Source organism: Mesoplodon mirus (genome assembly GCF_964341445.2).
Source record: "Mesoplodon mirus genome assembly, chromosome: 18".
NCBI lineage: Eukaryota > Metazoa > Chordata > Mammalia > Artiodactyla > Ziphiidae > Mesoplodon > Mesoplodon mirus.
Window position 1 is genome coordinate 18,188,884 of NC_138994.1, and position 20,520 is coordinate 18,209,403.

The 20,520-nt window shown below is 53.8% G+C and overlaps 2 protein-coding genes across 5 annotated transcripts in view; one reads left to right on the forward strand and one right to left on the reverse strand.

Moving 5' to 3' along the window:
* The first annotated feature begins 26 nt into the window (after positions 1–26).
* Positions 27–15,480, forward strand: GGA3 (golgi associated, gamma adaptin ear containing, ARF binding protein 3). 2 transcript variants are annotated; one of them, XM_082602932.1, is made up of 17 exons: positions 27–114; positions 5,961–6,045; positions 6,173–6,248; positions 7,645–7,743; positions 8,426–8,549; positions 8,769–8,872; positions 9,007–9,087; positions 9,804–9,941; positions 10,523–10,604; positions 10,706–10,822; positions 11,105–11,344; positions 11,706–11,776; positions 12,039–12,334; positions 12,505–12,728; positions 13,041–13,210; positions 13,341–13,451; positions 13,694–15,480. In XM_082602932.1, the coding sequence occupies exons 1-17, from the start codon at positions 75–77 to the stop codon at positions 13,802–13,804; spliced, it is 2,169 nt and encodes a 722-aa protein (XP_082459058.1). In that variant the 5' UTR covers positions 27–74; the 3' UTR covers positions 13,805–15,480. The 2 variants fall into 2 exon arrangements, with proteins under 2 accessions (XP_082459058.1, XP_082459059.1); XM_082602933.1 differs by lacking the exons at positions 27–114; positions 5,961–6,045; positions 6,173–6,248 and adding an exon at positions 6,256–7,558.
* A 382-nt stretch (positions 15,481–15,862) lies between these two features.
* NUP85 (nucleoporin 85) overlaps positions 15,863–20,520 on the reverse strand; it is a 29,469-nt gene continuing 24,811 nt past the window's right edge. For 2 of the 3 annotated variants that reach the window (XM_082603479.1, XM_082603478.1), the window contains exons 12-19: positions 19,801–19,884; positions 19,579–19,644; positions 19,238–19,389; positions 18,370–18,487; positions 18,164–18,264; positions 16,858–17,009; positions 16,424–16,525; positions 15,864–16,037 (exon numbers count right to left, since the gene is read on the reverse strand). In XM_082603479.1, coding sequence (XP_082459605.1) covers positions 15,936–16,037; positions 16,424–16,525; positions 16,858–17,009; positions 18,164–18,264; positions 18,370–18,487; positions 19,238–19,389; positions 19,579–19,644; positions 19,801–19,884 — 877 coding nt within the window. In that variant the 3' untranslated portion in view covers positions 15,864–15,935. Of the gene's footprint in view, positions 16,038–16,423; positions 16,526–16,857; positions 17,010–18,163; positions 18,265–18,369; positions 18,488–19,237; positions 19,390–19,578; positions 19,645–19,800; positions 19,885–20,520 lie in introns of all 3 variants that reach the window. The other variant, XM_082603477.1, reaches the window with a different exon arrangement.

A 20,520-nucleotide genomic window follows, 5' to 3' on the forward strand; every position in this document is an offset into this window, starting at 1 on the left:
GGCCCCGCCCCGGCTTGTCTCTTTCAGGTTCTCGCGAGGTTTGAGGCCGCTGGGCCGGCCCTGGCGGCTGCAATATGGCGGAGGCGGAAGGGGAGAGTCTGGAGTCCTGGCTGAGTGAGTAGTTGCGGCGGATTCTGTTTGCTCTCGAGCCGCGGAACCGCACCGCCCCACCCACACCTCTCTGCCCCGTTCCCGGGCCCCGCGGTGGCGCCGCCAGGCAGCCCGCGCCTGGCCTCGCCCGCGCCGCGAGCGTCCCGCGATCACGCCCCTTCCCCAGCAGGACGTCCCGGCCCCTGCTCCCCGTGCTACGGCGCCTTCTCCCGCTCCCGCGAGCAGCGGCGTGAGCTCGGGTCCTGTCCCGTCCCCGCGGGCTCCGGGAAAGCGACAGCCAAGTGCTTCGGGCTGGCATGCATCGGCGCTTGGGGGAGACTGTAGTGGGGCCGCGCGCGGCTGATTCCGGGCCCCCTGCGCCTCCCTGACGAAGGGAAAAGCTCTGGATTTGGGCTGAAACTCCGGGAGCGGTGCGTGTCGCTGAGCATACACACACAGCTTCAGAATTGTGACCATGTATTCGAGAAGTGACCGCTTGGTGCAGGCTGAATGTTTGAAGTGAGAGTAATCCAAAGTGAGACAGAGAGAACGGAGCTCTACCTTCTTCCTGCAGTGACCAAAGCGTGGTGAAAGCTATGTTGGGGGGTGGGGGCGGCCGCTCCCCTCCCCCACCACCGCACGTCTTCACGAGTCATTCGCTGGTAACCTACTCAGAGCAAAGCTGAGGGGCACAGCATAATGGTGTAGTTATAGCGGCCTATTGCTACGACTGCTAATTCATACTGCTGTTAAGGAAATACGGGTTAACCTTAGCAGGTAGTATTTGGCTGAAGAGTTAATACGTTGATTTCACTATGGACTAGGGGAGACCCCTGGAGGCCTCTTTAAGTGAAGACAAATTGGACAGGGTGATAAGACGGGCAAGGTGCCTAGATACTGCCTTGTGCAGTATCTGTTATTTACTAGAGCCTGCAGGCTCTTGGAGGTGATGCCTGTTTTCTCCAATTGCCTGACTTTTCTTAATAAGAAACCCTGTTCAGGTGGTTGAACTTAAGTTACATTGGCAAAATCTGCAGTTGCAGGCAGGTCACAAAGCCTTCTGTATATATGGAACTGTCCTCCAAGGAGCTCAGTGCTCCAAAGACGTTCATTTAATTCATTTATCAAGTGTCCCAGCAAAGTAGGTACTACTATCACAATTTCACAAAAAGAGGGCACCCTCTCATCAACTCACTTGCCCAGAGCCACCCAACTGGATATAAGCACACTGGAACTGGTTCCATTCATAGATACTAATGGGGACATTGGAGTAATTTAAATGGCCTAAGCTGAGCTTAATAGGCTAGGCTTAGCGTTAGTTTGGAAGAGCAGACTGACCTGTTTCTGAGGGAGAGTGGAGATGGTGATGGGGGAGAGGGATGGTATCTGTAGAGACTAGAGCTGGGACTGGCCTTTGACCCCTTCCTGTTACTTAGAGTGACACTTGGGGCAGTGCTAAGATTCCTTCCATTCTTACCCTCTGTCCACCTTCCTGGTTCCTATGACTTAATGGTGTGAACTGTACCAGTTGAACGAACCAGTGCTTGGAGTTCAGCACCGTCTTAGTCTATGTCCTTGTCACTCCGTGGTTTGCTGGAATTTTTTTAAAAGATTTATTTATTATTTATTAATTTCATTTTTGGCTGTGTCGGGTCTTAGTTGTGGCACGCGGGCTCTAGCTGAGGCGCGCGAGCTCAGCAGTTGTGGCGCGTGGGCTTGGTTGCCCCGCGGCATGTGGTCAGTTCCCTGACCAGCAATCTAAACTGCGTCCCCTGCCTTGTAAGGCAGATTCTTTACCACTGGACCACCAGGGAAGTCCCAGTTTGCTGGGATTATTACAGAAGCCTCTGCTGGGCCCACTGGCTCAGGCCTCTCCCCTCCCGCTATCAGCCATCCTGCATTCTGCTCCCAGAGAGCACTTCTGTTTAGTTAAGTCATTCTACTGCGTCTTTGTGGCTTCCTGATAGTCTTCCTTACTTTGGTCAGTTGGATGTTCTTGTCCCACCAACACACATTCCTCTCCTGATCTGAAAGCCCTGTTCCCCTTTGCTCCACTACATGCTGTAAAATGCACCCCAGAATCTCCTTCCCCACAAACCACCTCTTGATTTCGGCCTTCTCCAAAGTCCTGCATTACAGCAGTTGATCAGCGTCTAGTGACTACCTGCTGTGTGAGGTGTGATGAAAATTAAGAAGTTCAAACAATCTTTGCCTTCAGTTTGATGAAAGTGATGCCGGAGTGGATACAGCATTTTTAAGTGAAAAGATAAAAGCAAGAGCCATAAATGCTAAAATGCAGACAGTTTCTTTGGGAAATTGGGAACAAGTGGAATGGAAGATGGTTCTCCCAGTGGGGAGATGGCACTCGAGCTAGGCCCTAAGGAATGGGAAAACTGGCTAAGAAAACACCAGACGGTGGTGTGGAGGGAGCAGACCACGTCTGGGGTTCTCAGTAACAGCTGTTTGGCTGGTTCAGGCAGGGGCTTCCTGTGGGAGTGTGGTGGGAGAGAAAGCTGGGAAGTTAGAACCAGATTCCGGACCAGCTTGAATTCCAGCCCAAGAAGTTTGCGTGTCTACAGTTAGGAGGTCCCCACTCCTACTGTACCTGGTGAAATTAGTGTTTTGTGAAGGTTCATGTTGGTGTTTTTACGAAGGATGGGTTGGAGCAGAAGTTCTGGAAGCAGGTGAGAAGTAAGGAGGTCGGGGAAGGAATAAGAAAAGAAGAAGTGAGAGTTTTAAAAAGACATTGAGGGGACTTCCCTGGCAGTCCAGTGGTTAGGACTCGGTACTCTCACTGCTGAGGGCCCGGGGTCAATCCCTGGTGGGAGAACTATTGTAAGATCCCACAAGCTGTGCGACATGCGCCCCCACCCCCAGAAAAAAATCGAGAAGGAAGGGATTATGACTGACTGATGAAAATGGGTGAGGAGAGGGAAGAAGGAGTGTTCAAACCTGGGTGCCTGGGGGTGGGGCAAAAGGAGCTTTTGAATGGTGGCACCATTTATGGAAACAGGGAAGCCAGGAAGTAGAAGTGATGAGTTTGTTTTTAGACTCGTTTCTGCACCAAATTAGCACTCATAATTACACCCTGTCTTGTTTTTTGCTCTGGTTATTTCTCATGTGTTGCACCAGAAGAGCGTGACCTCCTCAAGGGTAGGATCTGAATCTTGTACTTTTCCTGAAGTCCCTCCAGGGCCTACCACGCTGTGTACTTAGTTTTCCTATGGCTGCTTAACAAAGACTTGGTGAGTGACTAAGTCTCCCTCGATTCAAGACCACAGCACTGAAGGCTGACTCTTGACTCCCTTTCCATCTGTGTCCTTGCCTCTGCTTATTTCTACGTCATTTGCTACATAGAACTTGTCATCACTGGACTTTCTGAGCCGCGTTGGGAAGGCGTAGCCAATGCTGCTGTTTCCATCCCTGCTTGCAACGGTCCCACGACAGTCAAGGCTAGAGATGGAACTAAGTTGAAAATGAGAGCAGGAAACATAGAGGCAAAGACACAGACTAGAATAAGGCTTTCAACGGAGCCTCAAAAATAGAAACCTTGAATCAGAGTAGAGCCCAGAGGGGCAGTTCTAGAAGGCAGGGCCTGAGAGGAGGCTCTGGTGTCACCTCCGTGCCAGGTGAAGGAGAATGTTGAGGGGGTGACAGTTGTGAGTCTGCTGGCGAGGCAGTGGGCAGATGGCACGATTGAGTCGCCCAGAATCATCCCCAGAGGTTCTTCCAGTTCCCGTGGGTGACTGAGGTCTGCTGTCTGAGCTGGCTGGAGAGTCGGAGGATATACTCGGAAGTGGGACCAACCATGGCTGAAACCAGGGCTTTTTGTGCTCATGTGTAGGCAGAGAGCTCCCTGCGGGTTTGCAGTAAAAAGATCTGTCAAGGGGAAAGGGAGTGGGATTCTAGAGATGTTGAACATAAGTGAAAAGTAAGTGGGAGCGTTCTTGGGAGCAGAAATGCTACAGGAGTTACGGCAGCCCCCGGGCAGAGTACGTTGTTTGGTGAATGCCCGCGTGTGGGGAGGAGCTGTCCACGTTGTACACTGCATCTGTAAGATGCTTTTCTAGTTGTAAACAGTGGAAGCGAGTGGGCTTCTTTTTCTTATATCACGAGGCATGTGACTGTCCCCAAAATGATGATAGTGACAGGTGTAGGTATGGCTCCTCAGACCATCTTTTTGTATCCTACAGCCTCTTAACGTCATGAGAACTTTAAGCATCTCAAATGATAGGGATTAGTAACAAAGCCATGCCGATACCTGAGAAAATTTCAGACACCTGGTGGGAGAGACTCAGGGCTTTTCTGGAGGGTAACAGCTAGTAGGTCCCTGTGGCAATAAATAGCCACTCTTGATAGAATTAATCTCCCTTCCCTTCAAGCATGACATTTTGCAGGGCCTGCTAATTCTCTTCTCCAGATTGAGGACTGACGTCTCTTTTTTCCTCCAAATATGATCCTAAACCGTCAGAATTTTCTTGCAACCAGAGCAGAAACGCTGCCACGCACGCGCAGCACTGGGCGCTGCAGGTGTTCCCTCTGCTGCCAGCTGGTGTCTGCTGACTCTTGTGACTCCTATTGGAGGGGTAGGAGGTGGCTAGGAGTCCCTGTTAGGATTTGGTCGTTAGTGACTTTTAATGTTAGGGGAAAAGGAAGTTAAGAAAACAGTCACGAAAAATCAGAATTTAGGAACGTCTAACAACACCCCTTGTCGGGAAGGGCTTTTTCCGGGCTCTCACTCTGCTTTTGGCCCTTGTGGAAATCTGCAGGAGGAGCCTGGTACTTAAAAAAGGATCCACGCCTTCAGTCTTCCTTTTGTCTTCTGAACTGAAGCCCTAAATTTAGCAAACAGCTTGAGAGTGCTTTCTAGAAGAGGCGGACTCCAAGATCTGAATCAGAGATGGGAACACATTTAACCACCCTCAGCTGGGGCCGTCCTCTATAAGCACAGGTTCTGGGGATAACAGAGAAGAGAGGACCCACACCAAGTATTAGGAGACTTGGCATTTAGCTCCTGGAATTTAAACCCTCAGTGACCCTCTGAGAACTCTTCAACGCTTGTCTTTGTCCTTGATCATGGAAGACCGTTTAAACTTAAGGGTGGGGACTTCCCTGGTGGCGTAGTGGTTAAGAATCCGCCTGCCGATGCAGGGGACACGGGTTCGAGCCCTGGTCCGGGAAGATCGCACATGCCATAGAGCAGCTAAGCCCGTGCGCCACAACTACTGAGCCTGCGCTCTAGAGCTCGCGTGCCACAACTACTGAAGCGCGTGCACTTAGAGCCCGTGCTCCGCAACAAGAGAAGCCACCGCAGCGAGAAGCCTGCGCACCACAGCGAAGAGTAGCCTCCGCTCGCCGCAACTAGAGAAAGCCCGCGCGCAGCAACGAAGATCCAGCGCAGCCAAAAATAAATAAATAAACAAATAATAATAAACTTAAGAGTGCTGGGACTTCCGTGGTGGTCCAGTGGTTGGGGGAATTAAGAGCCCACATGCTGCGCGGTGCAGCCAAAAAAAACCCAAAACCAAAACAAAACAAAACTTAAGGGTGCAGATTACTCAAGCTCAGATTCTGTTTCTGCAGCCCCAGGGACAGATAGCACAGTGATTGGTGCTTAGAGGGGTTCAGTAAATGTTGTTAGCTTGCCTTAAAATGAGAGGCTTAGGATTTGTTTTCTGTTTCATTTGTGACTTTCAAAATATAGGACAGAAAGTGGTATTTGTATTTGACTTGCTTTCTGACTGAACTATTGAGTCTTTTCTACTAGAGAGGAAATTTCTTCATATCAGTGCCTAGAAAGTGTGACGAAAACCTTCCATACTGTTCTCCTTACCCTATAACGACCGTACTCTTCTTTGTTCTGCCCCAAGATAAAGCCACGAACCCTTCCAACCGCCAGGAGGACTGGGAATACATAATTGGCTTTTGTGATCAGATCAACAGAGAGCTTGAAGGGTGAGTCTCACAGCTGTCAGGGGGCAGTAAGAGGTAGTGACTGGAAAAGTAAACAACTGGGGCCAAGGAGGGCTAGCCAGATGGCCTCGGGTCAGCGTCCTGAAAGTGTGCTCTGCTTGTCTCCCAGGCCACAGATCGCCGTCCGACTGCTGGCTCATAAGATCCAGTCTCCGCAGGAATGGGAGGCAGTCCAGGCCCTGACGGTAGGTTCTTCGTGCTGACAGTGGATCTTCATGAGCCCAGGCCTTTCCCCATGAGACCGCTGGGGTCTCTCGGGGGGGTCAGGGCTCACACCCTTAGCCAGCTGAACACCCTCGATACAAACTAGACATACCTGGACCTTGCTCAGTCAGCTCTTCCACACGTGTGTGCCCCTGTGCCAGGCACTGAGCTTCACGGATGGCTGAAGCGTGGGCACGAGGTCTAGTGGGAAGAGCAGAGTGGCCGAGGGAGGGAACCAGGGGCAGGGGCCCTGGGCTGTGGGTGAGGCTCAGAGAAGGCTTCTTGAAGAGAGGCTGACAGAGCTGTCTTGCCAGGTAAGAGTTGGCCAAGTGTAATTCATCCTGTAGCTAAAAATAATGCTGGTTACTAGTGAAGGCATCACACCAACAGGCAGATCCTAGCGTTTATTCAGACTAAGGGGGGTCAGGATGTGGAGCCATGTGCGGCACTCGGGTGCCTCCCGGGCTCTCCCCTAAGCCAGGGGGCCAGGTTCTCTCCTGACTTCGTTCAGCTCCTGGAAAACCGGGAGAGGGGAACACGGTCGTGGAAAAGGCACTTAGCCCACGCACATGGCTCTGCTGTGTCCTCCGGAGAGCGATGGCCTTAGAACAGTGGTTCTTGACTGGGGGCCGTTTTGTCCCCCAGGGTACATTGGGCGATGTCTGGAGACACTTTTGGTTGTCACAGGTCAGGAGGTGCTACCGGCATCTAGTGGGTAGAGGCCAGGGGTGCTGCTGAGCACCCCCTAACGCACAGGACAGGCTTCTACAACAAGTGACCGGCCCAAAATGTCAGCAGTGGTGCAGCTGAAAAACCCCTCTTTACAAAGACAGAAGCCAGGGAAGGGGGCAGCACTGGGGTGGTCTGCTCCTTGGAGGAAAACTTAAGGCAGGTCCTATGGGCCCCAGAAGGAAAATAGATGGGGGCCGGGGGAGGGAAAGTAGTGTGCCGTCTACAGTGAAGAAAACAGAATTTAACAGAATTCTCTCCCACCTCCCCAAAACGTTGATCAGCTTATGGAAAGAACCCTGGACCCTGAGAGAAGCGTGTGCTCTCTGGGTCTCCGTCTCCTCACCTGTAAAACACAAGGGCAGAATCTGCAGGCAGGCAACTTCCAGGACTGACACTCGATCTGTCTTGGTATCTGGGTCTCAGGGTTTTTTACTTTAGTTCCTGTTGAGCTTCCCCAGGAGAGGTTTACAATTTGAGGGACTCTTTCGTCAGTAATCCTGTGGCCCTGATGTCCCCTGGGGCAGTGCACGCCTCTTTTCCTGGTTAGTTCCTTCCTTGGGTGAGTATTTATTCAGCGCTCCTTCTGTGTGGGGTCTGGCCGAGTGCCAGGTCCCAGCCTGAGCACCTCGCCTTTGTGTGGTCCAGGTGCTGGAGGCCTGCATGAAGAACTGTGGGAGGAGATTTCATAACGAAGTGGGAAAGTTCCGGTTTTTGAATGAGTTGATCAAAGTCGTCTCTCCAAAGGTCAGTCAGCGGCAGTTTCCTCGTTTCTAGGAACTTCCTTTGTGCCCCACCCCATCTTACTGGCTTTCACTGCACAGACCAGCATCTCCATGGATCTGAGGTTCCCTGGATCCTGTCCTCAGAGAGCTAGGCTCTGACAGTAGCAGGACGTCCAGACAGGGCTCCCCGCCTGAACGTGACAGGTGACGTGGCAGCAGCTGCGCACGTGTCGGGGGGGCCTGTGGAGCACTGGACCCTGGGCTTCTAGTGACAGCGGTCACGTTTCCTCGCCCGTCTCATGTGGACACGGGCAGCTGGCCTCCCTCGTCACCCGGCTTCCATCGCACGCTAGTGTTGCCTAAGCTCTGGGCACCCACCTACGGCAGAGGGAACCGTTCTTCATAGCAAAGAGGTTCTCATTAACTCCTCTGAGAGGAAGTGCAGTTCTGTTTCTGGCAGACTGTGTGGAAACGCCGTGAGGAGCTCCCAGTCCCCGGCCTCACCACCGTCTGTATGCCGGATGGATACGGCCGTGTGCAGGCCGTCTCCTGCCCTCCCCTCCCAGTGCTGTCGCACTCCCACCTCACACCTGCGGGTTTGGAGGAAGCTTGAGGACTGTAACCAGCTAGCGACCATTTCATTGCTGTGAAGAGCCCTCCGTCTGTCTCTGCACTAAGTTTTCCCATTTCCTTTTGCCTCTTAGTACCTGGGGGACAGGGTGTCTGAGAAAGTGAAGACCAAGGTTATTGAGCTGCTTTATAGCTGGACGTTGGCCCTGCCGGAAGAATCAAAGATCAAGGACGCCTACCACATGTTGAAGAGACAGGGTATGCGCCTGCCTTCCCTCAGCCTCAAAGCAGCCCTGAAGGCTGGCCAAGGCCAGGGAGAATGAGGGGTGTCTGCCTAAGACAGCGGGAGGGGCTGGGCTGTGAGGGAATGAGGGGGCTGCGGCCCACAGGCCTGGTCCCAGGGAGCGCCCCCTTGCTGCGTGAGGAAGGGCAACAGCGCGGCCCAGCCTGCGCGAACACTGCCCCGTCCCATTTCAGGCATTGTGCAGTCTGACCCGCTGATCCCGATGGACAGGACACTGATCCCCTCTCCGCCACCTCGTCCCAAAAACCCTGTTTTTGATGATGAGGAGAAGTCCAAGGTAAAGTGCATTCCAGCCTGCAGTGTCCTCAGATGAGGTGCGGGCTTGCGCAGTGCTGTGGGGAGCTCCGGTCCTGTGTTCTCCCCACATGGGGACTTGCCTGTCCCTCTACCTCTGATACCCTCCTCTTCCAGCTTTTAGCCAAGTTGTTGAAAAGCAAAAACCCAGACGACCTGCAGGAGGCCAACAAGCTCATCAAGTCCATGGTGAAGGAAGTGAGTGGGTCCCGAGCCTTGGGGTGGAGGATCCTGTGGCCACAGAGCAGAGGTCCCCTCCCGGTGCTGCGCCTGTTGTTTGCCCTGTCCCCAGCCCTCACCTGGAAGGAGGAGCATGGGAGCTTCTGGGGGAGAATGGGATAGAGGAGCATGAGTAGCTGGGGCCAGGTTTGGGGGTAGGGAGGGCTGTTGCTTTGAAAGAAAAACTGTAGGGCTTCCCTGGTGGTGCAGTGGTTGAGAGTCCGCCTGCCGATGCAGGGGACACGGGTTCGTGCCCCGGTCTGGGAAGGTCCCACATGCCGTGGAGCGGCTGGGCCCGTGAGCCGTGGCCGCTGAGCCTGCGCGTCCGGAGCCTGCGCGTCTGGAGCCTGTGCTCCACAATGGGAGAGGCCACAGCAGTGAGAGGCCCGCGTACCGCAAAAAAAAAAAAAAAAGAAAAACTGTAGATTGGGTCTCAGGCCAGTGGGTCCCAAGAATCATGCATTGAGGGCAGAAATAGAGACACAGATGTAGAGAACAAACGTATGGACACCAAGGGGGGAAAGTGGCCCGGGGAGGGGGGGGATGAAAAAAAAAAATCGTGCACTGAAACGAGCTTCCGTGGGACTGGCCTCTGCTCTCGCGTGCTCTGGGAAGGTGTGATCCTTGCCTGGGATTCTGGGGGGCAGTGGGGTGGGTCCAGTTGAGCTCTTTCTCCTGGATCCTCTTTGATTCAGGATGAGGCGCGGATCCAGAAGGTGACCAAGCGTCTGCACACTTTAGAGGAGGTTAATAACAACGTGAAGCTGCTCAGCGAGATGCTGCTTCATTACAGCAAAGAGGATTCTTCAGAGGCAGATAAAGAGCTCATGAAGGTAGGCCCCACTCTGGGAGGTCCAGGCTCCGGGAAAGGGAGCCAGCCTTCGCCGAGTCCCAGCCCTAAGACGCCGCTACACACCTGGTGTTCCCTCACCTCTTAACTGGCACAGCAGCCAGGTAGAGGGGAGTGGCACCCCCATTGTGCACACGAGCCATGGCTGACTTGCGCAGGGTGCGCGTGCTCCACGTGCCCCTACACCTGTGCGGCTCTGCAGACCCGCTTCAGGGCGCCCCTGCTCTGCCTTGCTTTCTGCCTCAGGGACATCTGGGCAGAGAGGCCAGCCCTGTGCCCCTGATGCTCACCTCAGCCCTCGGTCACATAGATACTCTGAATTCTGAGGCATGTGCCAGCCTGGGAGGCAGGAAGGGACATACTGTCCTGGTGACTTCTCCGCCTGAACAGGCGTCTTGGGTGACACAGAGTGGTGGAGGCCGGTGGCAAGATGTGTGCTCCGAGCCCAGCTCTGCCAGTAACTGACCGTGGTCGCAGGGGAGCCCGCGACTGGGCGTGAACGCTGGGTCAGGTGCTCCCCAAGGACCCTGCCAGCTCCAGGTTTTCTGCCTGGGTCTCTTCTAGGAGCTGTTGGATCGGTGTGAGAGCAAGAGGCGGACGTTATTCAAACTAGCCAGCGAGACAGAGGACAACGACAGCAGCTTAGGTGAGTGAAGAGGGGGTGACAGAGATGGGCTGGGAATTGGGATGCGTGTGTGTGGTGGGGTGCCGTCACAGCCAGGAGTGAGAAGTCTCTCTCCGTTCTAGGGGACATCCTGCAGGCCAGTGACAACCTCTCCCGGGTCATCAACTCTTATAAAACAGTCGTCGAAGGACAGGTCATCAATGGTGAGGTGGGCACCTCAGCCATTCCTGACTCTGAAGGTAAAGTGTTCTGGTTCCCCGGTCCCCACCACCAGGCCGCGGTGCAGGTTGACCAGAGTGTCATCCCACAGGGCCCGAGGGGGTTCTGAGCCACTCCAAGCGGTCCCCCTGGGAGGTCTGCACAGGGTCTCCCCTGCCTGCCTTCTCTGCTGGCTTTTCAGCCTTCCCCTGGCACAGGTGCTCTGGGATTAGGCCAGAGGCTGTGTCAGGGTTCCCCCTCCCTCTGTGCAGTCACTAGAGTGGCCCCTAATTATTCCTGTCCCCTTCCATTCGTCCATGCAGGAAACCACTGCTCCAGTAACCAAGGCACTCTCATTGACCTTGCCGAGTTGGATGCGCCGAGCAGCTTGTCCCCAGTGCTGGCCCCCGAGCCCCGCTCCTCGGGCATCCCTATCCTCCCTCCGCCCCCCCAGGCCTTGGGACCCGGGCGCAGCCACTCGTCCAGCCAGGCTGAGGCCCCCCCGGGACCCAGCAGCACAAGCCACACCCTCAGCCTGCTGGATGAGGAGCTACTCTGCTTGGGTACGTCCTGGGGGCTGGAAAGGGCTTCCGGTGGGGCCGGTAGGGAAGCTAGGCGCGTGGGAGCGGGAGGTCTGAGGGGCCCACGTGCTTAGCGAGGGTTGGGGAGGAGGCGTCCGCTGGAGGCAGAGAGCCGAGTGCAGTGTCCCTCGGGAGCAGAGCGGACCCTCTCCCCGGGAAGTGCCCCCCAACGTAAGGACAGAAGCGGATCCGCTCCCCTCTGGAGGCTGCCTGGGGGACACCTCTCCACCCTGTCACCCACGGACGTCCCCGCTGGTCACGTGACCCTACCTCGGGTGAGGTGGGGCTGGGACTGCCCAAGCCCAGAGCCTTTTCTCACCGCAGTCATCTTCTCTGCTCTCAGGTCTCAGCGACCCAGCCCCCTGTGCTCCTCCCAGAGAGTCAGCTGGAAACAGCCAGTGGCCCCTGTTCCAGGTAGGGGCACAGGTGACATGACTGCAGGGCTCGACAGCCTTCACTTCCTACTGTCCTCCCCCTCCCCGACTAGTCCTCAGCTGCAGTTGTCTGCTGTCTTGACCCCTTAGGGCACCACGCCGGATATGGCGCTTTCCCTGCCCTGTCCTTGGAGGACACGGGCTGCTCGTCCAGAAGGGCTGCAGTAGGGCCCCCAGTAAAGGGGTGGGGGGTGGAGAGCCCAGATCCCCCGCCGCTCGCTCACACTTTCCGTTCCCCACAGAACGAACCGTCGAACTTGGACTTCTTCGGCCCCAAACCCGCAACTGGTGCCTGTAGCCTCTCAGATGGGCCTCTCCTGCAGCCCTCAGCAGCCCCCGCAGGCAACTCCCAGGCCTCCGTGGTCCCAGCCAGCGTTCCGGCCCCCCCGGCCGGCTCCTTCTCGTTTTCCACCGGCCTGGCCCCAGCTTCGGCCCCCAAGGCTGAGCCTGCGGCCCCCGGGCACCGTGGTTCAGCTCTGGGTGACAGCACTGTGCGCCAGCTGGACGCCCTTGATCAGCTTCTAGAAGAGGCCAAAGTGTAATGACTGGGAGAGGGGCTGGTGGGGGGAGCAGGCCCGGGCGTGGCAGAGCCAGAGGCACCTCCGCAGGGGTCACGAGTGTTCCCTCTCAGTCTGGAAGCCTTAGTGAGGGGCAGCCCAGCAGCTCTGCCTGTCTCTGACGTGCCCTGTCCTCCTCACTGCCTCCTAGGACCTCAGGCCTGGTGAAACCCGTCTCCTCTGGCTTCTTCGCTGGCGCTGCCACCTCCCCTCTGCTCCCCACCAGCACCTCAGCTAGACCTCCCCTCCCCTTCTCCACGGGGCCCGGCAGCCCTCTCTTCCAGCCACCTGCCTTCCAGTCCCAGGGCAGCCCCATGCAGGGGCCCGAGCTCTCCCTGACCAGTGTCCACGTCCCCCTGGAGTCTATCAAGCCTAGTAAGTGTTGGAGGCTTGGGGTGAGAGGGGAGGTGGGGCTCAGAACTTGCAGCGTGTGGGGGACATGAGAGGGGTGGGAGGGTACAGGCTCTCCAGGCCGGGGTCCCTTAGAGCCGCACGTGGCCCACCTAACCGCTGTCTCAGCCTGTACTCGTTCCCACCATGCACTCTCGGGAGGTCCTGCAGAAGTTCTTCCCCAGACTCCTGGGAGCCTCTGTCACAGGGTCGCCGTGCCTCCCGCTTGGCTGTGGTGCTCTGCTGGCTGTCTTCAGCCTTCCTCTCCTTCCACGCTCACGTGCCCCCTTTTTACAGGCAGCGCCCTTCCTGTGACAGCCTATGATAAAAACGGCTTCCGCATCCTCTTCCATTTTGCCAAGGAGTGTCCTCCAGGGCGGCCTGACGTGCTGGTGGTGGTGGTGTCCATGCTAAATACGGCTCCCTTGCCTATCAAGAGCATCGTGCTGCAGGCTGCAGTGCCCAAGGTACCCCCGGCTTCCTGGAGCCTCCAGAGGCGGAATTCACCTGTATCTTGCACCCACTGCGTCCAATCCCAGTTCCATCTCGGGCACCTGCAGTCTCTCTTCAAAGGAGCTTCTCTCTCTTTCTCTTTAGTCAATGAAAGTGAAGTTGCAGCCACCCTCTGGGACAGAACTCTCTCCGTTTAGCCCCATCCAGCCACCTGCAGCCATCACCCAGGTCATGCTGCTGGCCAATCCACTGAAGGTGAGCTAGGACTGGGGATCCCAGCCTAAAGCCCCGGCTGCCCCAGATTAGGGCTCAGGAGTATCACTTCCCAACCTGGAGTGTCGTGATACCACAGCCATTAACACGCGTCCCTTCTCTACCCTGGTTCAGTGGCTTGAGTGAGGACGAGGTGGTTAGGAGCAGGGCCTGTCCCGCCGCACAGAAAGGGCCCCAAGGGTATCGCAGAAGAGAGCGTCTCTCACGCTGCTCCTCTGCCGCAGGAGAAGGCGAGGCTTCGGTACAGGCTGACCTTCGCCTTGGGGGAGCAGCTGAGCACGGAGGTGGGGGAGGTGGACCAGTTCCCCCCTGTGGAGCGGTGGGGGAGCCTGTGACCCCCGAGGACACTGTCATCTGCACTTTGGAGCCCAGGCAGGCTGCCCTGAGACGGGGGGCTCTCCAGGTCCAGTCCTTCTTCACATCCTGACTGCAGTGCGTAAGAGCTTTGATGTGGAACAGGGGGCCTGGGCATTGCTGCCAGGAGCCAAGCGGCTGCTGTGGTGATCTCTCCTCCTCTGGCCCCCTAAAAGGACCTGTTTTTATCTACCTGTGTGACTTGAAGTGGCCACGTGCATCAGGGGTGGGGAGTGGCCCCAGACTCTGCACCCCTGCCCTGGGAACATGGACCCAGGGCTGGAGTAGGTTTTTCCCCTTGTGTTGGCGTCCTCTGATGCCACAGAGGGGGAAGTCTCCAAAGACAGACTCAGGGCCCTCCCTCAAGGACCACGTCCTCACAGCCCCAGAGGTCTCAGCTCCCCGTTGCTGCTCCGTGCTTCCCCTTGGCAGGCTCCTGCTCCCATCTCCAGGGAGGTGGGCAAAGCCCAATGGTCCTGAACGGCCCTGGGCCCAGAGTAAGGAGTTGGTATGCTGCCAGATCTCCGACCCTGCCCTCCATGGACAGCGTCATCCTGGAGTGGCCACTGGATGATGAGTTGTGTGCTTGTCCCTGGTGGTGGCAGGCTGTGTCCTATGGACATCGCAGTAGGATGAGGAATTCAACTCAAGCTATTAGAAACAGTAGAACTTGGCCTCATGGCAGCCTAAACTGCAGATAGGAAGGAAAGAAGATGGAAGAGAACCAGTGTTGCTCCTCCGGAAGCAGGTCCTCAGCACTTTCTGGGAAAAGTGTGCCTCCTGCTACAGGAGCAGGCCATCCTACTCACTACCTCTTGCTCCGCATGAAATAAACTGCTGTCCTGCCCTTCACGCCTCTGAAGGGGAGGACGACTCCCAGCGCCCTGTGTCCTCCTGCTTCAGCCTCCCCTGCCTCCCACCAGGTGGCCTGTGGTGTGGCACGTGATTGGGAACAGGAGGCCTCAGGGTTAGGCACGTTGCACTAGTTTTATGTCCATACCTGCTGCCCAGAAACCCTGTCCCCAGCCGCCCAGGGGCACTGTCAGCAAGATGTTGGGTCTGGAGGTGGTGAGATTAGGGGCCTTGCTTGAATCGAGTCACCAGACCCTATTGCTTCAACAGTGCTCAGCCCAAGCTGCTCCACCCACTGGATGCGACTGGGCCAGGGACTCTAGGCCTCACAGGGCAACAGGAGAGTGAGAACCACCAGCTGGGGAAAGAGCACACAGCTCACCTGAGCTCAGCTGGATAGGCTCAGAGCCATCTCTGGGGAAAGGTGGCACAAACCATGTTCCCTGACCCCCTCCCTGCTCTTGCCAGGCTTCCTTACTCTATCAATATAGAGGTCATCGCCCCTTCCCTCCCACTGTTGGCAAGCAGGTTTCACTGCTTCACCAGGACAGTCAAAAGTGAATCAATTTCACTACTTAAGGAATAAATCCAAGAGCTTTCCAGAGACGGGCTGCTGCAGCCCTGGGAAGGTCTATGGGACTACTATATGGAAATGTACCTTTATGATAAGCTTTAGACTTTAAAATTATTTATGAGTGTTACTCGTTACTATTGAGGTCACTGCTTCGTGACAAAAAACTGTACTGGATATATCAACTGCTGCCCTTGTTTTGCTGCATGTTAAATAAAACCATTTTCGCCCCACTTGGAATCCTTCTAATACAGACACCAATCACCCCAGTATGGGGGAAGGTGCTACTTACAAATTCCAAATGTAGATAGGTGGATATGCTGGCATCACCTGAGGTTGTTGCTGAAAGGTAAGGTTCCTAGACCGTTTTCTTTTTTAAAGAAGATAACTGGAAAGTTAACAGATGATTGTGAGATGAAGCCAAATTTCAGAAGCACAAGTAAACTGCTGAATGCTCTTGTCCAAATTTCTACTTACAAGCAGGAGGGCACTGCACTCACGGTAACTTCTGAGGGTGGCTTTTTCTCTAAGACAGCTACCTCAGGTTTACAGTGGTGGTAGATAAAAACTCCCTAGATGTAAGAACTGTAAGTTCTATAAGAACTTGCCTTATATTTGCAAAAGAAAACATTTATTCTTTTAAAAATGTATATACATTGCCTTACAAAGATAACACGTTGGAGCCGGCCTCAGGAACCTTCCAATGAGCCTTCTTTTATAATTGACCGAGCAAGATTTCGTGCAAGAGCAAGTCTCAGCATTTCCACCTTGGTGGTCTCTACATCATCATCCTAAAAGCAAAGAGCCTGCATGAGCCACAGCAGGAAGTTTACCTTCTTTATAGTTCCCAAGACTCTAATCCAAAGGTAGATAAAAGGCATATAACATTCAGTAGTATCTTTCAGGAAGTTCTTAAGAGGTGGAGCTGCACGCAAAGGACCACTGTGACTGACTGACTGACTGACAGGAAAGAAAAAACTGAGAGACGAGAACACTAGAATCACCCCCATTTTCTCCTAAAATAAGTTGGTGTGTCACAGTTACAGGTTAAGAGGTATCTTAAGAAGCATGTGAGTTTGTAAGGGGCCAACATCTCGGGGTGGGGGTACGCCTGAGCTAGAAGGAGCCTTTTCTCATCTCCATTGTGCTACCAACAAACTGGAAAATCTCAGCTGACCTGGAGTTGCTGGGCATCAGGCTCTCCACGCACTGGTCTTCCTGAGGTCAAGTCCTCCAGACATCTCATCAGCTCGTATGTTTGCTCTGCTGAAAAAATCACCTAGGAGAGAGATGCTGCTTCGCTTAGCTGTTCCCCAGCCAAAGCCTGCAGTGGTTTGGGCATGGGCTCAAGCTGAGACATCCTTTCTTGTATCTCACTTGGAGAAGTGTGCTTCCTGTATGCAACCCTGGGAGGGTAGAGCAGACCCCCATTCTCACTCCCAGCTCTTGTTGGGGTCCTGGGCTGAGCACTGTCAGTAGACAGATGCCACATTTCAAATTAAGTAGTTTTTCTTGTGTAGATACGGATTTCCAGAGTGGGTGCTACAGGGGAATACATACGCATGCACGCACACACGCACAGAAGAAAATCACTGTGGACTCAACCTGTACCTGTTTCTGTTCCAAAAGGGGCAAGGCATCTGTTAGTAGTGTCATCCAGAAAGACCGGGGGGCAATCTGGGACGTCATCAATGACAGGAGAAGAGAAGCAGCATCAACAAAACGCTTCTCCCCATATAACCGGTGGAACTCGCGGTACTTTCCTGTTGAGAACAGAGCACACTAAGTCACCTCTGATCCTAAACAAAAGAGACCCCAGACCAGCCTTTCCACAGAGCAAGGAGGTTCTTCCAGAGTGGCCTCCAAGTTCACGGGCCAACAAGACCAAAAGGATTCAAAATACACGCTTAAAAGGGGTTCCAGAGAGCCAAACCTGGGAGAATATAAGCATCAATATAAACAAAAGTCATGAATTATAACAGATTGAATAAAATAACCCATAAGGCCATTACTGATGTAAATGAAAGAATAAACGGGGACGAAGAGGAAGCCTGCCATACAGTGGAATGCCAACTATGAAACACAAGGACTGGCGGTCAGAAAATCACCAGTAGTTACTAAAACTAGTGGGTCAAAGTTTGATGAGAAACAAGACATTTAAATAATCCCAAAGTATCCCTCCACAAATTGTCAAAGGGAAAATCTTTAAACAAGTGACCAAGGTGAACTCCACCAATAAGGGGACAACACTGAGGAGGACACATCACCACAGTGGAATTCCTGCCCAAATATATAATCTGAGGCTGCTCATGGATAAACCCCAAGTGAGAACATTCTACAAGAGAGCTGAACTGACTCTTCAAAAATGTCAAGATTAAGGAAGCACCAAGAAAGGCAGAGGCACTAATGAGACATGAAAACTAAATTCATGAACCTAGACAAAATAAAGGACATTACTGGGACAACTGATGGAATCAGAATATGGATTAGATGCGAGTATTATATCAACGTTGAGCCTCCTGATTTTCATAACTGTGGTTATATAAGAGAATGTTCTTATTCTTAACAAATACACGCTCAGCTATTTATGGAGAGAGTCTCCATATAAATCTCCAACTTATTTTCCGACTGTTCCCCAAAAACCTGATTGAGAGAATAAAACAAATGAGGCAAAGTATAAATAACTGGTGAATCTGGATAAAGTGTGTATGGCAGTTCCTTATTCTTTACACTACTTTCACAACTTCTAAGCTTGAAATTACCAGAAAATAAAACGTTACCAAAAAATATCCTTTGCAGAGACTGGTACACAGGGTTCTATGTGTTTTAGACTGGAGAAGCCTAGAACAGTCCCTCCAATCTCCGTAACTGTCCACCTGTGCTGAAGGTCCAGGGGACAGAGCGCAGAGAGACTCACCCAGGAACGTCAGTCGATCACTGAGCATCATGGCTGGCCCCAGGTTGTCAATGAGATCCAAATCAGAAAAGCAGCCTCGCTCACAGTAATCCCTGAGGAACCTACAAGGCCCAGCCCAGAGGTCAGAGCAGCAGTCCCAGGCCCACCTCCCTCAGCCTCCCAACTGCCCAGGCAGTACCCAGGAAGCACACACAGATTGAGCCCACCTGTCTGAGACCAGCGTGGCAAAGGCGGCATCTTTGGCTCGAATGCTCCAAGAGAGGGCGGAGCCCAGGCGATTGTTGCGGACAGCTTTCATGGCCAAGATCTTACAAATGCTGCGAACTTTGCAGGGAAAACAGTAAAGACGAAACTTTCGCCCTACAAATCACTCCATTCCTGAACCCTGCTGGGATAGAAGCAGCTTCCCACCTCCTCTGAGCTTTACACGGCTTCTCTGTGGGCTGCAAATACAGTTTGGCCCCCAGAACTAGGAACTTTGAGGTTTATAAATTGTCTCCTGGCAGGACTGGCTTTGTGAGTGGGTTTCATTTCAGGGGTGGTAAAACTCTTTGTATTGCTCCCCACAGATCAGCGCCTCCAATATCTGTCCACATGCTGAAAATCCTACCATCCTTTGGGTCTTGAATGCTATATGCTTTCAGAGACGGTCATAAACATGCAATACCTCTGGGAAGAACAACAACTTAGGTTTTTATCATTCGACAGTGAGGGAGAGGAGAAGGGGCCACCGTCAGCATCGTTCCCTCCCTGTGCTCTCCCCGAGCCACCTCCGGTCCTGCTTCCCAACCCGGCCAGCCTTAGCCAGCAACAGCAACCCGCCTGGGACGAGTCACCTCGCACCTGCCCCAGCCTGACCTCTGGCGAACGCGTGAGGGAGAGCGGGTCGGGACCTTTGTACCCAGGCGGTGGGCTCGACTGCTCCGAGCTGCCAGTGGATCCCCAGCTCCTTGTCCCTCCGCAATGATTGTCCTGTGTTTTGGTTTACCTCCTGGCACCCAGTGCCCAGACGCTCTCCAGGCTGGCTCACATGGCATGAGCATAGAGGGTATGCTGGGAGGACAGCCAACTCACCTTGCTCAGTCATCTGCCGCTGCTCGCAAACCCGCAGCACCTTGAGGGCTTTCTGCTCTGTGCTCAGAGGGATCCGCTCAATATGCAGCTCCAAGGAAACTCGGCCCAGCTCAGGGCAGTAGTCAAAGTAATCCACCCCCAGCTGCCACAGGCTGCACAGGTCCGAGGAGGACAGATGTGAGGGCCTCGGGCTTGGGAATTAGCACCCAAGGCGGCTCCTCCCCCAGACCTTGTAGCCTTCAGGGAACCAGACGGGAGAGAACACAGTCCGAGCTCCACTGGCAGCAGCTGCCTGCTGAAGAGCACCCCACTGCCACCCCACACCCCTGGGGCCGTCCTACCTGTGATGAGCAAAGAGTCCTGAGGCATATTCCAGCAAGAGGAACTCTCTCATGTTGGATCCAAAGCTGGAATAAAACATAACACGGGACCAAGACTCTGGGCCTGCTCTATTCAGGGCCCCCTTCGGCAGCCCAACCTCCCTTCTAGGCACTCGGTTCAACCCACCCTCAGGAGCCTGGATGGCGGCAAGAAGAGGGCTGGCGTGGCCACGGCGTACTTACTAGAGGTTGTGCGACTGGAGGAGTTTGCAGTGATCCAGCAGGTCTGTCAGATGGGCCACAAACCACCAGTTGCTCAGGGCAATGCTACAGGTTCAGACACAAGGCAAGACTCAAAGTCAGGATGAGAGGGCATGGCCCACATGAGTGGAACATAAGCAGGAACCCCACATGTCTTTTGCTTAAAAAGGATGGCAGGGACAGAGGCAAGCTGGAATCTGGGAGCACAGAGTGAGAAGTTTCTGCCCACTAGGTGGGGACTAGTAACACTGAGAAGGACATTCAACCCCCAAAGCAGCAGCCAATGATACATTTCAATGGAGAATGTCACACAGAAAATGAAATAAAATCCAGGAACCCAATTAGATATAGAAATTGCGGACACAGAATAACATATAAGAAAAGGACTGAAAGGGACTTCCCTGGCAGTCTAGTGGTTAAGACTCCGCACTTCCAAAGCAGGGGGCACGGGTTCAATCCCTGGTCAGGGAACTAAGATCCCACATGCCATGCCATGCGGCCAGTGGTGGGGGAAAGAATAAAAAAATAGAAAAGGACTGAAAGATTGGTGGGTTTTGATTCTTAATGAAACATGGAATTCAAAAGAACATCTTCTTTTGCATTGGAATTTGCTGTTAATTTTTCTGTTTCATAGTTTTGATTAGTGTACTTTATGAACACAACTATATATAGGATGTCACTTTAAAAACCATCTTGTGTTAT

What these genes read in the sequence shown, in the direction of transcription:
- GGA3 (XM_082602932.1), top strand. Translation starts at nt 75, where the DNA reads ATGGCGGAGGCGGAAGGGGAGAGTCTGGAGTCCTGGCTGA. An exon ending in ATGATGAGGAGAAGTCCAAG is followed by an intron (nt 8,873 to 9,006) that starts GTAAAGTGCATT and finishes CTCCTCTTCCAG; the next exon opens with CTTTTAGCCAAGTTGTTGAA. An exon ending in CCTGGAGTCTATCAAGCCTA is followed by an intron (nt 12,729 to 13,040) that starts GTAAGTGTTGGA and finishes CCCTTTTTACAG; the next exon opens with GCAGCGCCCTTCCTGTGACA.